The sequence below is a fragment of the Podarcis pityusensis genome (genome assembly GCF_964106645.2).
Source record: "Podarcis pityusensis genome assembly, chromosome: 4".
Lineage (NCBI taxonomy): Eukaryota > Metazoa > Chordata > Lepidosauria > Squamata > Lacertidae > Podarcis > Podarcis pityusensis.
The window spans coordinates 73,234,052-73,250,003 of record NC_138027.1 but is presented as its reverse complement, the minus strand read 5'-3'; the positions used below and the strand labels follow the sequence as shown (position 1 = coordinate 73,250,003).

The 15,952-nt window shown below is 42.0% G+C and overlaps 1 protein-coding gene and 1 long non-coding RNA gene across 3 annotated transcripts in view; one reads left to right on the top strand and one right to left on the bottom strand.

Moving 5' to 3' along the window:
- LOC308474908 overlaps positions 1-15,952 on the top strand; it is a 306,542-nt gene that overhangs the window by 269,078 nt on the left and 21,512 nt on the right. The window lies entirely within an intron of this gene.
- Positions 1,828-15,952, bottom strand: part of CYFIP1 (cytoplasmic FMR1 interacting protein 1) — a 59,908-nt gene continuing 45,783 nt past the window's right edge. For both annotated transcript variants that reach the window (XM_081001287.1, XM_081001286.1), the window contains exons 24-31: positions 14,760-14,903; positions 12,271-12,361; positions 8,433-8,563; positions 5,911-5,983; positions 4,756-4,850; positions 4,270-4,508; positions 3,089-3,236; positions 1,828-2,941 (exon numbers count right to left, since the gene is read on the bottom strand). In XM_081001287.1, coding sequence (XP_080857413.1) covers positions 2,777-2,941; positions 3,089-3,236; positions 4,270-4,508; positions 4,756-4,850; positions 5,911-5,983; positions 8,433-8,563; positions 12,271-12,361; positions 14,760-14,903 — 1,086 coding nt within the window. In that variant the 3' untranslated portion in view covers positions 1,828-2,776. The remainder of the gene's footprint in view (positions 2,942-3,088; positions 3,237-4,269; positions 4,509-4,755; positions 4,851-5,910; positions 5,984-8,432; positions 8,564-12,270; positions 12,362-14,759; positions 14,904-15,952) is intronic.

Sequence of the window (15,952 nt, the reverse complement as noted above, 5' to 3'; positions counted from 1 at the left end):
ATAAAGAGGTTCTTTTTATGTGACGCATTAGATACCATCTACACCCACTCATTTGTGTTAACAGATTATAGGCCCAGTTTAGATATAACATATGGTTCGGGCATGAGGCTTGTTTGCTCTGCATTGTATTATGAAGAAACAAACCTGCTTTTACTAAACATTTCCACAGTGCTTTTCAAGTAAAAACAGTTCACCTGCATTAGCTAGCTGTAACCATCATAGCCACCCTGTAAGTTTAAACCAAAGCCAGCTTTGATTAACCACATTGTAGAGAGATGCCTTTTATCTTCTTTCTCACCAATGTAGTTCCTAATTAGTGCTATTTAGAGCAACTCTGCCCTGTTTTCCATGGGAACCAAGACTTCTTGTTGACCTAAAAATGAAGTTCAGCACAGGTTTTAAGCATATGTCATTGGTAGAGACAAACTATTGGCATGCAGATAGGGAGTCTATATTAAACAAAATGGGGTGTGTGTGTGTGTGAAGGGAATACATTTATGCCTAGAAGCTTTTTATACAGCTGACTAGAGAAGGATAAACGGGGAGACAACACATTCCTTCTGTTTTATGAACAGCTTAGGTCTTAAAAGGAAGACAAGGATATGTAATCAAAGCATCAGAGACCACCAGGACTAAAACTAGCAGTGCTTTTAAAACAAATACATTTTCCATCTTGCAGTAGAACCACAAGGAGGGAACCAAGAAGCTTTTGCAACTTCTCATTGTCTGGTTCTGCCTAATCTTAAAACCATGCATTTTGAAACTGGCATGTTTCAAATGAACCATAGGTGAGATTGATTAATCACTGGCCAGGTAGGGTTTAGGCAGCAGACTAAACTGGTTAATCTAAACCGCTCTTAAAACACAGCAGAGGAGGACATGTGCCGTAATCATGACACAATAAAGCATGGTCCATTGTGAAACCCAAACTGTTGCTTCACAGGTTGGAACTTGCGAGGATCTGTTTCCTTTTTGCAATGTTCACGGCTGTTTGAAAATACGTCACGGAGCTTTGCTAAAATTAAAATAGTTCCTGCGTACATAATGTCACAGCAATATATCTGTTAGAAACGAAAAAGGAACATGACTGAAAAACCAAGCGTTACGCTCCAAATTAGAAGAGGTAAATGCTACGCTTCAGCCCTCATCTGCATGTATTACATATAGTAGTATTTGAGGCAGCAACTGGAGCCATTGATAGCAAAAACAGTTTGTACCACCCACATGCTATTTTCAATTTAGAGATTGGTTTGTATATAGACAGCAAATGTTTGTATTAATTTAGCCGCCTTACCTGTTCCACTGAAAGTAAATTCTAAATAAGAGATGTTTTTTTTGCATGCTGGTGAAATGTACAGCAGCCTTTCCTTATAAGACAAATAGCATTTTAAAACCACGTACAAAAAAGCGAGAGACAAATTATTTCTAATAGTTTTGGGACACAAAACTATTTGGCTGTTTAACTTCGTTCTGAAAGCTATCAGAACCAAGTGTCTGAATTATAGCGATGAACTCTTCTTCCCACACACCAATCAAAGAGGCCAAGAAAGAAGCCATAGAGGATTCGATTTGCCCTTGTAAAATGGAAAGCTACTGATGTGACTGCCAGCTTTATTTTTAACCTATACCTTAAACAGGTCTTGCAATGTGGCTGAATTGTTAAGAGAGTGTAAGATTACAACCCACACGAACCAACACAAAAGGACTGCACATCATGTTGGGTGTCAGAATGATGCCTGTGAGTGACAGCCCCTAGAAGGGCAATTTGCAAACACCTCTTCCTCTCACTAGACGGGAGCTTGACAAGAGTGACTCTTACATTCATAGTTGTCTTTTAACATGTTTTAATTCAGAATTTAGCTTCAGAAGTAGTTAAACTACTGACCCATGATTCACAAAAGTAAAATTATAAATATTCACCAAGCTTGGCATTGGAAAGAGGCTAAGTGTTAGGAAAGGTAGAGTCCTTTTCTAAGAATGAACCAAAAGAAAAAAACAAAACAAAACTTGAAAAGGGTATAATTCTAAATTCTATCAAACCAAAGTATGCTCTATATATAGTTGTAGAGTGACTCACACAGCTGCTTTGTTTGCGTCCAATGTGGAAAATGGTATTCAGATCTCTCCCCATTTTATTTTAAAAGCTAAAAAAGCAGCAGCAGGAGCCATTAAGCCTGCATGGGCAGACACTCCACATATTAAAACCATTAATTGCTTCCATCTTATAATCTTTTAAAAACATCCCCTTTAAAACCTTTATTTCCAAAGATATTGGGGCTACAGATGTTCCGAGAAAGAACATTCCAGTGATGAAAGACACTTGAGGAGTTACAAAATAGGGCGTTTCCTGTAAAGGCTAGCAAAGCAGGGTAATGCTTCTGTTACACATGAAAATTACAAAAAAAAGAGACACCCCTGAAAAGGACAACTTTTCATTCTTGCTAGTAAGTGGACAAATGGAAGAAGACCCCATACACTATAAACCTCTCTAGAATGATTACAACAGCTGGAGAAATGCAAAGGATTTTAAGGCTAAAAAAGAGGCTGCAGTCGGAAGCCTTTTATCAAAAGTACATAAAAATAGTCTAAAAAACTGAGAATGTGTACAGTTATTAAGCTCGGAAACAGCTAAAGACCTGGTCCTCACAGAAGGTGCTCAGGCAATACTAGAAAACAGTGATGGTCAAGATAATACTCCCCTTAGCCATCAAATCTTGTCTGGCATTGTGGTGCAGCAGGTATACTTTCCAAAGGAAAAGAGAAAAGTGGATCATTCCTAGTTACTGGCCAGCGACTGATGAATGGGAGGCTGGAAGCAGCGGACGTGCTCCACGGGGGTGCCTTCTCCGTCACCAGATTTCAAATACTTGTCCAATATAGTAATGATCTCATCGTTCAGGATCTGGAACTTGCGGATTCTCTCGACCATTTTCTTCAAAGGCTGCAGAACCAAAACAGCAACAGTTAAGGAGAAGGCCAGGCTACACTTATGCCTCAGGAAATTCAAAAGAAAACAAAGAAATATTGCCAGGGTGTCAAAAGCAGAAACAGGCAGAATGAGAAATGGAGACTGCTTCTGTCAACTTACCACGTTCTTTATGACCTCATCTTTGCCGTCGTGTTTCTGTACTTTCAGTAAGTGGTAGCAGAAATCCAGCACGTCAAACCGACGCTGTTGTCCCAAAAGCACAATTATCATACAGCCAGCCCAGTGCAACCCATCTCCGAAACACTGCCTATGGAGGGAGATGTGTAGAAACCGTTATTTTTAGATTCGCCAGGACAAGTCAAAATGAAACACAGAACTTTGAAAACACTGAACTGTATTAAGATTTCTAGCGTTAAGTGGCCTAGATGTTGTTCAGAGGGACATCTTATGAAATTATTATTACAGGTCTAAAATAAGCAGCAACATGGAATTATTCATCCAAACACTTGCTACCTCGCAGTGCTACAATGCTAGAGTGTTAACTGGCAAGGAGAACTGTATACCATCCCATTTGCCTGAGTTTACCATCCTCATCTCCCCTTGATTCTGAAGAACAGGCCAGTGACTGGCAAGAACACAACTGCTGAAAAACTAAAACAAAACTAACCCAAGTTGGGTTTTTTAAATAAAAGCACTGCCAATTTCCTGAGATTTCCATAGGCTAATATTAGGGTACTACTTTGGTGACTAATGTTCAGTTCAATTTATTTTGTTTAGTGAGCAGCCATAAAAATAATAACACCAAGAGTACTGCTAATAATCGTGGTTTACATTTCTACTCCCCAACCTTTACAGGATAAATCATTTCCCATTCCCCCTTTTAAGGTTTTATTAGGCAAATTTGTAAAGCCTTGGTGAGAAATTTGGTTCTAAAGGATATATACCTCTCTACATCAGACAACAACAAAAAACAGGTCTTTGCAAGAAAGGCACTTCCCTTCTGCGATCTTAACAGTGGGCGGATGCAATTGTTTCTAAGGTCATACTGAAAAGGGCATTCAAGGAGTACATGAGGCGACTATGTTGGGAGTGCTACAATGATCGAAAAGAATTGAAATTGCACATTTAATATTTCAGGATGGCTTTAGCTCTGTGCTCGCATCGCATTCCTTCCCTAGTAAAACTCATACTACAGATTGGCTTTTTCCCTCTTTCCATTTGCCGTGTGATCAAAAATTCCAAACCGATCTCATCGTTTTCTTGGTGACATCCCACACCTAGCTACTGAAATAAACAAGCGTTATATACGGGGGCCTTAAGCAAGCACTCAAGATACGTACTCCACCGTAAACTCATGAGTCCCCACAGGAATGCAGTACACAAACTGCATTGCGCTCCACAAGCGGTGGAATTCCACACATTCGTCAACATGCATCACACCGTTGCTGGGGAGAGGCCCACGCCAGATTGGGTCATCAAGGAAGGTTCGAATCCTGGTCAAGATGACTTCAAACATGGACAGCCCACAGCAGAGGCGCTCCTTGGTCAACAAGTCTCCTTCTCTTGCGATGGCAATTTGCTACAGTTGCAACCAAAGAGAATACCATGATAGTACGTAAAGAAGAAAATTACCTCTGGAGAATTACTGCAATGTCCCTGTAACCCTGTCTCCAGGCATTGAGCAACTGGCAATGCGCTTGGTGGCTCTATCCAGCAGCTCTAACTGCAAACCAAATGATGCCCAGGCATCTTTTCCCTTGTACCGTGGATTTGTTTTTTTTGGGGGGGAGAATACAGCTTTACTGCCCAAAGAATGAAAGCTGTACCTGAGGTGTTCCTAGTCTTTCAATCAGTGGAACGAGGTGGAGTGGAGCATACTTTGATTCTAGTCTCTTCATTTTAGCATCCAGTCTTTCACCCTCTGGAATGAGACAACATTATTTTGTTTTTTTAAAGGCAAGTAGTGCTTAAAAGAGAAACACCTTAGCATTGTTCCAATAATGGTTATGCATTCATTGTATTGCTTTTTAAAAATCCCATAATTTTCCGCATTACACACTCAAGGAGGATAGGAACCAAAAAGGCCTACCAATAAGAGGACAATAAAATACAGTACAGAAAAAACATAAAACAAGAGTCATAAAGAACCTAGCACTTAAAGGAAAGATCTGAGGATCAAAATGGTTCCTCTGCCATAGTTTCCTTTAATTGAAAAGAAATCAACAGCAGGACACTCGCAGTGGGAGCTGCTTACTTGACTCCTAAAATAAAGCTATTGTGTTCCAACATACTTTTCTTCCCACACACATTAAAATCCATTAAGATAAATCTTATCAAACACAAAATTCCAGACTCCAGGGAATGGAATTTTATGTATAGGGGAACTGATTTTCAAAGTTTTCAAAAGGCATTGGCTCACACATCATTTGCGACGAGGAAATGTTTTGCAGCAAGTGGGCGATCTGAACTGGCAGTGATGCTGGCCAATTCCTTGGCTGTCTATTGAGATGACAAGTTTGTCTGCTTTTAAGCAAGGCAGGGGGGGAACTGCTTGACTTCAGTTGGCAAACTAGTGAGAAAGCTGTTGGTGGGTGAGGAGGCAGCGGGAAATATGTGCTGCTGGCAACAGGAAGTGGTGGAGAAATACTGCATTGCGCAGGAAACAAACCCTCCCAAGCAGCAAGTACTCCAAGTTACACAAGCAACACTTTTCACAACGCGTTTTTCATCCCAATGATTTCAGTGTAGGAAACGGCCTCCCTACTCCTCAGGCTTCATGGCTCAACCTGCTTACTCTCCAAGCATCACAGGTGGCCTACCCAATTTGTAACTTGCCAAACCACCAATGGCAGACATGTGTCATGGTCCATTATTCCCCCCACCGCCAGTTTTTGCAGTCCCAAGCAAGCAGCACCATCAGGAAGATTATGGAACCCTTGGTCAGCGCATTCAGGTTGACGGGTCACTATAAGGAGACATACCTTTGACATGAACTCTTGGCAAAATATTCTGGAATGGTGCAGCATGCAACAGATCACACACTTCCTCCAGTGACTGCAACAAAGCGGACAAAACTCATTGAAAACACAACACACCAGCAGCATTTGACGGCACCAGTTCAGCCAGCTAAGCACTTTTCAGAAGCAGCGCATGTCGCCTTGGCCTCTTGCAAAATGTAATTGCAAGAGGTTGCCTTGGGCTGAAACAGATGCGACGTGGCAGATCTGGGATTGGATTTCTAGATTCTGCTTCAAACTCAAAAGCAAGGGAGGAACAACACCAGGTGGGATAAAAATTCCCCCCCACGCCATTTTCCAGCTCTCAAGATATTAGTACTATGGCAGATTTACATTAGGCAAATAGTAAAGAGGAAATGGGTTTAAAACAAAAACCCTCTTACACCAATTAAAGCTTGTGCATGGTGAGAGAGAGAGAGAGAGAGAGAGAGAGAGAGAGAGAGAGTGTTTTAATGCAAAATCGAATCTTGGATTTTCTACGTCACATTGGTTTCAGTCCACAAGACTCTTAATAAAGCTGCACCTTCCTGTTAAAACAGAGAGCCTATTCTACAGGCAGAATTAGAAAATTTATTAGCATTCTCTACCAAAAAACCTAACACAATGTTCAAGTGGTAGACGGAGAGATGTGAACCAAGAAGTGACTCATGCTTTTATTTTTATCAGCATTATTTCCATAATCCATTATCTCCCAAGGATAGTTCCCGCAAGAGCAGCAATTCAAAGACCTGGTCAAGTAAGCGCACTGACCATTCTGAAGCAATTTCCGTAACCTAGGTAATTCAGTGATGAAACAAGCTCAGAAAATTAGCACGCTTTGGCAATGCAAACTGCTTTGTTTTTCCTCTCCAAATGCACAAGGCAGCCAGGCAAAATGAAAGCAAAGTGTCAATTTACAAGGCAGCATCAGGGCTCATTTCTGGAATTTGACTTCAGTTCTCACCCTCAGTATAAGAGAACACACATACACCACACATCATAACTTAAATGGAACTGATCTGTACCCATCACCCCTTCTTCTTATATTTCTATACCTTACACACACAAAAAACACACCACCCACATTAGTTCTAGGCCAAAACCAGGGTTGGTCACATTTGGCTAATTGGGCAAATAGTTCCAAAAATATACGCTCAAGTGCCAAGTGTACAAAAAACCAAATTAGTTAACAGCTACTGTTAAACGCTGACTTGCATCCGAAGAAGCGCCAGCAAGAGGATTAAGTGAACTAAAAAATGTTTTCCCTGTTTCTCTTGGTCCCGTTATGACTATCTTCTCCACCGTCTCTGGGGGGAAATGTTTATGAGTCCCAAAGGCAGGTATATCTGTCTGGCACCTGCAACTCCATATAATCATTACCAATAAAGGAAATAGTCTTGCAAAGTTTTATGCAATGAGACTATGGCTTAACGGTCCCTTAAAAGTTGGCATCTGTCTGCCTCGAGAGACAATGGAGCGTGCTTCCGAGGATGAAGTCAACGTTAGCAGCACCAAAGTGACCTTCCTGGGGCGCAGGCCTGGGCAGTGTGGATGGAGGTCCTGGGCTGCCCAGACCACAAGAGCCTCCATCTCAGCCTCGCTGATGTGGTCCAAAGGAAAGGAGAGCACAATGTGTTTGGCACCAGCTTGGCTGACAGAGTTGCTGGAAGGAGGCATACAAGGTGCCAACCAACCGTCTTAGGGACTCTACTTCAGATTTGTGTAGGGTTTGCTCCTTAGCCTTTTGTTCTACGGAAGTTATCCAGTAAGGCAGAGCTTTAGGATCAGTTTTCCTTCTCCTAGATAGGCTACCTCCCTAGGTTGATGAGCCTCATCTGCCCCTCACTTCCCTCTACAGCATGTGCAGAAACTGCCTTCTGGACCATTGGACCTGCTCAATCCAGCGGAGCCTGTCTTCACAACCTCAAGGGTTTGAGACCTTCCCTTGGTTTAGCTCATCAGTCACAGCTGTTTCCCAGGGCGGCCGCTGTTTCATATTGAGTCACAGGTGAGACCTGAGTGCAGGGTGGGGACCAAAGGTGGAAAAACTACCCTGTTCTTAAGTAACAAGTTATTTTCTCTATTGAAGCCAAGTTCCACAGCTTTTGGTGCCAGGGTTGAATTGTTAGGCTGAATGAAAAGAGATGGAGTTGCCAGCATGCCCTTTTAAAAAATAAATAAATAATAATTTATTTATTTTTTACAAAAAGCTGCAGTTACCTTTCCTAATCTGGACACCAGATGGCATCAGAAGAACACAACATTTCTTTACAAGTATAAAAATAAAGGAAGGAAATAAAAAGTGTACTGTTTCTGTAATCATGGATCTTAATTCGCATAATGAATTCTTTCCCTGACTCTGCCTCAAAAAGTTATTTCCAAAGAAATAAATTTTTAAAGGACTGGAAAGTTGACTTGAAACTTACAGCTGAACTTGTGTCACCTGAAAACAAGTAAAATATCAGACAGTATTTGAAAGTGAATATAGATGCAAATCACCAGCTTACCAAGCTCTGTTCAATGAGGAGGCAGAAAAGGATAGCGTTTCCCACTTCCCGCAGATTCTGGAAACAGACAGTTTTCAGTTCTGCATACTCAACAATATCCTTCAGCTGGTGATGGAAGAATTCCAGAATACCTGAGACATAAGATGAGGAGAGACAGAGATTGTGGAAAGCGAGATAAATAAACACCCCAATGAATTTGTGCACCAGGAAGTAAAAGTAAAAATTCACAGAAAATTAGCATCTTCCAAGCATACATTTTGATCAACACTCTCATTAGGGCAATTTTCAACAGGGACAAAAATACTGTATTTGACAACTCCATAGGCCAGTGGTTCCTAATTTGTAGTCCGCAAACCCCATAGGGGTACGCGTAACCCATCCAGGGGGCCAATGGCACATGCTCATAAGGGATATTCCTGTCTTGGAGGACCGTGCTATCATGCATGGGTCACATGACTTGTGAAGCACAGCCCGGAAGATGAATGTCCTGGTTTTGCGCTAGTACACGTTGGTGGGTATGGTGGAACCATTCAAAGGACAAAAACTACCAGAGAGATATCAACGTTTTCAAAAACGTTTTCAAAAACAGGGGCTCCACAGTGCTTAGTTAAATAGGAACCACTGCTATAGGCTGTACGGGGCTTCACTCAACAACAAAGGTCACCCAATCCTTATGGAATATTGGGTAGGTCATACACAGGAGCTCTGAAGGTAGAGGACACATAAAAGCTCTGTACACGTGTAGGATGTGTGCAAATAAGCATGTGTACAAACTTCTGTGGTAAGGAAACAAATCATGTCTAATAAGAAGATTTTATACTTTTACATAAGGTTTTTTGTTTGGTTGGTTTTTTTTTGACATAAGTGCTCACTAGAAGGACAGATCCTGAAGCTGAGGCTCCAATACTTTGGCCACCTCATGAGAAGAGAAGACTCCCTGGAAAAGACCCTGATGCTGGGAAAGACGGAGGGCACAAGGAGAAGGGGACGACAGAGGACGAGATGGATGAACAGTGTTCTCGAAGCTACTAACATGAGTTTAACCAAACTGCGGGAGGCAGTGGAAGACAGGAGTGCCTGGCGTGCTCTGGTCCATGGGGTCATGAAGAGTCAGACACGACTAAACGACAACAACAAGTGTTTTTTTGGCAATTTTTGAAGCTTGTGCAATCTTTACCTCCAATTTCATGGGCTTAGGATCATACATAATCAGTGTGTTAAAATATATGTGCTAGTGCAACATTTACAAAAAATATCCAAAAGTTAGGGAACAATCTTGATAACCCTCTGTACACTCAGTAAGCATGCATTAGTTATAATAGGAATTACGCCTAAGAATACATTTATTTTTCCATATGACAGTTTAGGAGCTACCTGTTCTCCAAGATACTGGAGATGGCTAAAAATTGGGTGTGTACTCAACACTTAGATTGTATTCAGATGCTCCTTCAAACCAGAAACGTCTACTTCTCCTTCCCATACAGGTAGCAGAAAGCACACAATCTCAAGATTCTCATAGCTGCTCATTCATGATCTGCCAAACCATGACCTGAAGTTGGTTTAAACTTCAGTTGTGGGTTAGCTGGTGACTTTCACCTTCCTTTGAACTACAAGGCATGCATGAGCTGTAAGGTAGATGGGTTTGGCTAAAATAGTATTTGTCCGAGGATTAACATCTTAGAAAAATTAGGGTATGTATGAAAACACATCACAGGAGACAGCTGGATAAAAAACAACTACGATAACAAGGAGTCAATCTTGATACCCAGAAGGCTAATAATAATAATAGTAATAATAATAATAAACAATTTTAGAAATTTGATGCCTCCTGATTCTGCTAGAGGGCGAAGTGAAGCTAGGCGAGAGTTACCGTATTGGCCCGAATATAAGCCGCAATCAATGTTCTTTCTGCTGGGTGTGGGATAGGAGTACAGAGTTTTATTTCTATTTAACTGACTCCCCATAATACTTACTAAAACAAGTGTGACTTTTGTATAAAAATTCCATTGCCTGATTTTAAGGTAGCCGGCGAGTGAACCCCTCACACTTTTTAACAATGGCTAATGAGGCAGTAAATCAGCTCGAAAGGAGAACCACAGGGTTCAACAACTCAGAGCCTCTTTGACTTATGTTCAGTCTTGCTAACAGGAGTCAAGCACCTAATAAGAAGTTAAATCCAAGTCAAAAGGAGCTCTAATAAGGCTCAGTAATACGAGGAGCTAGGAAGTAAGAGGGAGGAGGAGAAAACATACTCAAAGCAAGGAACAAAGGGCAATGATTCAGTCATGCTGAAATTGCAGAGGTTAGGCTCAGAGAAGAGAATAAATCTCAAAATCGCAGTCAAACAACAATGGCTCATCAGTGATAATTCTTCTGAAGTGGCATCCCAGGAGCAGCTGCCCTTACCAGGGCCATTTGTATTAAAGAGCTAAAACACCTACTGAATACAACAAGCTTTGAACAACACATCAATGTTCCAGAAGTCAAAGATAAGCACATACGTTGTCAGCATCTGCAATGCCTTGTCTCCCACATCCACACAAGAAGACAAGAAATAAGCAAGAATGTTTGCAGGTGCTCTCCACACTTGGGAGCCTTGGGTGGGAACCAGCCCAAAGTATGTAGTGGACTGTGAAGGAGAGACCTGAGAGAGGGCTAGACAGGTGAAGAAAAGGGGCAGAGGAGATACAAAGAGAGCCAAGGGTTGTGTTAAGGGGGCGAGGGAGGGGAGAGCTTAACGTTGCTCTAAGGCAGCCTTTCTCAACCTGTGGGTCCCCAGATGTTGTTGAACTACAACTCCCATCACTCCTAGCTAACAAGGCCAGAGCTCAGGGATGATGGGAGTTGTAGTCCAACAACATCTGGAGACCCAAAGGTTTAGAACCGCTGCTCTAAGGGGACAGGTGGGCTTGTGGAGTTGGCCAGAATAATAGTGCATGCAGGGAGCACATGGGAGTGGCAGCTGCGGCTGAAAGGTGTTATAAAGGTGCAGGAAGGCCACAAAAGGCTGACTGCTGGGTGAGCAGGGAAAGGCTTTGTTGGAAATCAAGAGCCTAATATTTCGCTGCAAGTATCGCATTTATTGCAGGGTGGATGAGATCTCAGTGTTCCAAATAAATGTTGATTTATGGGGCACCCTGTCCCTATGGGGGTACAGGGCCTGGAGCAAATCACATCATGTAGCCTTAATCGCTCTGCTTCCTCTGCTATCATTGGCAAAGGTGGTGTTATTGAGCCCTCCTCCCCACATCTTACTTTTTGTTGTCTTTGGGTGTTATCCAACTAAATAGTTCTATTGACATAAGGGCTTTTAGCTGTGCAGTGGAAGAGAATAGAGGGTGGGAAGGTTCTATTGCACAGTAACAACAACAAAAAACCTTGCTCTGGCAGAACTGTCTAATTGGATACTGCCCATTGTTTTGCTGGCGCTTTAGCAGCAGTGAACCCATCCCCCTACCTGTGGCTTACACTTTTTATTTTTCTGATGTTTAAAGGTAGCATTGTCAGTGAGTTCCTTCCGCCTCCTGCCATGCTATAGGAAGGGAGGAGTTGGGGAGCATTGCTAGATGGATGGCAGTCGGGCATTGACTGTGACCACTGGCACGAGGCGAGGGGTCCAGGGTTGTATCCCCTATTTGCCACCACCCCAAAGATGGCTCTGCTCTCATACCCACAGAATGTATTTTGAGAAAATATGGAAAAGCACTGCACGACAATGTGAGAACAAAATTGTTCAGTACTGTTTGCCTCTCTAAACTGTTTGTTAAATAATGTTCTAAAGCCAAGGAACAAAACTGGCTCTTAACATTGGAATGACATGATCTAAAAGGTAACTTACCCGGGGAGCCATACTCATGTCTGGGTAACCTACAGATTTTCGGCATCACTTCCATTAACGTCTTCACATATTGCAGAATGGTGCCTTGGAGCTGCAAGAACACAGGTGATTAGTATCGCTGAAGAAAAACAGAAGTCAGGCTGTGACACACAATAAACACAAGCTGGAGTATTACTACTCCAAATCGTAAATGCAGCCCCTTTTCTCCTCTGCCTCACCCCCGGCCCCATACCACCTGCTGCCTGCCTGCTCATTCCTATAGTTAAAGGAGAAGGAGGGGGCAGGTCCTTCAAAGAGCGCTTTTGTAAAGGGCTTACAGAAGGCTCAAAGGGGAGTGCGGAGGCTGTCCTAAAGTTCTTTGTACGCAGCATAAGGGCCTTGAAGCTACAGCATGTTCCCAAACATCTGACAACCACCTAGCTGTTGAGCACTTGGAAAACCAGTATGAGGGATTTTGAAAGGTGGGTAGCAATGTCCACCTGTCAATCACGTGACATCATAACTGCATAATATGCTTGAAAGGTAGGCAACCCCTCTCAACAGTTTAATTTGGTCCACAAAGTGAATGCTGGTAAGAATCTGGCCTAAGGAACCAAAAATGTTCTCCACCTCTGAAATACATACTAAATATTTGAAAAGCCCATTTAGAGGCTCTTCTACGGTTTGGGGATCACCAGGAAAGACCTCAAATGTGGTGTTTATGGTGTGTGTGTGGGAGGATAACCCAAAACAGGCAAAAGCAGCTTTGCTCAAGCTACTTCTTGCACGGTGCCTTGCCCTAACTTTCACCAAGTCTACCCTCTCACTACCAGGAGAAGCATCTTGGATTGTGTGCATGGGGCTGCGGTGAGAGAGAAGGAGTGCGGAAACTCCCATGCACAAGAAGACCCAATGTTTCCCTGTAAAGGCAAAACCCAGAAATAACCAGTAGTTTTATATTAGTTTTATATTAGCCTGGAGCCATTCTAGACAAACAATACAAGGGTGTGCGAGTGTTTCTTGGTTTCACGGAGACCAATTTTTAATCTCGTCTGCTTATGAAATTCCCATACCCAAGAGCTTTAATTTTGCAGCGAAGGGTCTTCCTAGTACGCCAACCACTTGTTTTGCCTTCAGGTCTGAAGACTAACTAAAGTCAATCTGATATGCACTAATGGATAGCTTCTCCTGTTTTGCCTACTATATAACTAACTGCCGGAAACAATGGTCACAAAGGCTTGAAAGGAGAAAGAGAGAATAAGACTTCTAGCTGTTGCTTTAACCAGTAAGGCGGGGTGGGGGGGGGGAGAGTAATCAGCAACTGAGAGATGTGAAAACTGGGGCATTTTTAATTAATGCCACTGGTTATCATCTGCTGATTTGTACTTCCCTTATGCACCTAAAGATGTTCATTATAAAACAAACAGAGGTTCTGAAAATCTTCTGGCTCCAACACAAGACTTAGGAGAGGGCTGGGGAAACTTCTCTTAAGCTGAAGTCTGCATTCCCACAAAGGAAAGTAGTTGAGGCTCCATACCAATGGTAGATGGAAGGCAGAAATGGGCAAGGAAGGACATCCCAATCACATACATTCCTACACTACCATCCCCAATCCACATATAGTCATTTAAGCTTCTCCATGCCTTCTCTCTCTCCCGTAGGCTTAGGAAAAAAAGGTCCCAATGGTGGTGAATGTGATTTTTTTTTTTTTGGTAAGGCAAACTGCCACATGGGGGTATGAATGAATATGCAGCATTTTAAGCCTAATTTAAGATAAGTCTGGGCCAGATTCAAAATACAGCCATACCTCATGTTACGTTTGCTTCATGATATATTTTTTCAGGTTGCGTCCCGCAGCGACCTGGAAGTACCGGAAAGGGTTACTTCTGGGTTTCGCCGCTCGCGCATGCGCAGAAGCGCCAAATTGCCCTTCGCGCATGCGCACAAGTGCCAAATCGCACCGCGCACCTGCACAGATACGGTGCTTCAGGTTGCGGGCTTTTCATGTTGCGAACGGGCCTCCGGTACGGATCATCCCGTTCACAACCAGAGGTATCACTGTACTTTGTCGTCGTAGGCAGAACTGTGCAAGCCAAGGAGTTTTACGTAGCAAGATTTTAATGTCTGTTCATTTCCTAATTATTTTAAGTACTAGAGAGTCTCTCTCACACAGACACGCTCCATTTCTTTTTCTCTCTCCTCAAAAACAAGAATTTGTTTCATGCAAGGCACTCACAAGGTTCATTTAAATTTTAAAATGTGTGATGATGCTTTCAAGTATCAGACACATCAGGCGTGTCTCTTCCCACACAAGGCTCCCCCCCCCCCCCCAGTTATTTGCTGTTCTCAAACTATTCTCCTTTGTACCTCAAGAAGCACGTATGGTTATCTTGTGCTTACCCAGTCAGGTAAATGTCTGCTGGATGCTCAGTGAACTAAACAAGAAGAATTAATTCCCCTTCCCTTAAAAATCAATACTGAAATGAAGAACAGCGTGTGGGACAACGTACCAGGCTCTTGACGACTTTCAGTAACTCTTCCATTACCACAGCAATGCCTTGGTATCCCAGGAGTCTGCAGATGACTTTGAAATGGGGAGGGCCAACAAAATTCCTGTAATTGCTATAAATACTGGAGTAGGCCAGATTCAAAGCCTAAAGAGGAAGAAAAACACACACAATTGTAGTTGGTTGACCTTTCTCCCTGTTAAGAGATCCTTCCATGGGAAACAACATTATTTTTCTGATCAAACATTTTCATTCTAAACTGAAGAAAAAGTATCAACTTTTCATTCTACTCTCACCTATTAAAAAGGTAACACACAATTCTTCCAACAAACAAACAAACAAACAAACAAACAAACCAGAATATGCTGAAGTTATTTTAAAGCATTTAACTGACATAAAAAAAAACAGAATTCTGACAAAAGAATTTTCAAACATATTCTTAAACAAAAAGTCAAAACCTTGCACTAACCTCCCCTTTGTTAACTGGAAAAATATCACATTGTTTTGAAATTACCAAACTGCGGTAGTTGAGCAACCCTAGGACAATTTAAATTTGCTAATATGAACAGGAAGAAAATACACCTGTAGCTAAAGGAAATCTTAGTAAAGTTTAGTGAAAAGTGTTATGACCTGTTCCAGGCTTAATGTTAGGTGTTTTTGGTAGATGTTTCTATTTACTTGAAATATAGAATTAAGCAGAGAATCCTGGAAATTGAGGCCTAAGAGAAGAGAGCTATAGGTCACTGCTTGGGAACCACATGTATGCTGGCTTGGTGGGATATGTATGGAAGAAACTAAAAAATATATATCCTCCCAAAGTGCACCTGTAACCCTGTGCTGTGTAAAACAATTACGTTAGAAGCAATTCATACTTAATTGGGAGCTACAGCTGCTACTGAATGGTAGATTATCGAAATCTATGCACAAAAGAATTCCGGGTAAAATTAAATCCTGTTGACGGATAATATTTTATTGAAATATCAAGCTACAAGTGAATGCTTGCTGGAATATAGCACATTCCTGAGTGCTGCAGTATATATCTACACACAGAAAGATAGTTTATGAAGGGATCTTACAAAGCTACATTGCTTCTACATCTAATTACAAGATTAGGTCTTCTAATTACATTTGGAATATGCAGTTGGCTCTAAAACATAATTTCCCCCCTTCTTTCCGCATTTCCAACCTTGGTGTTG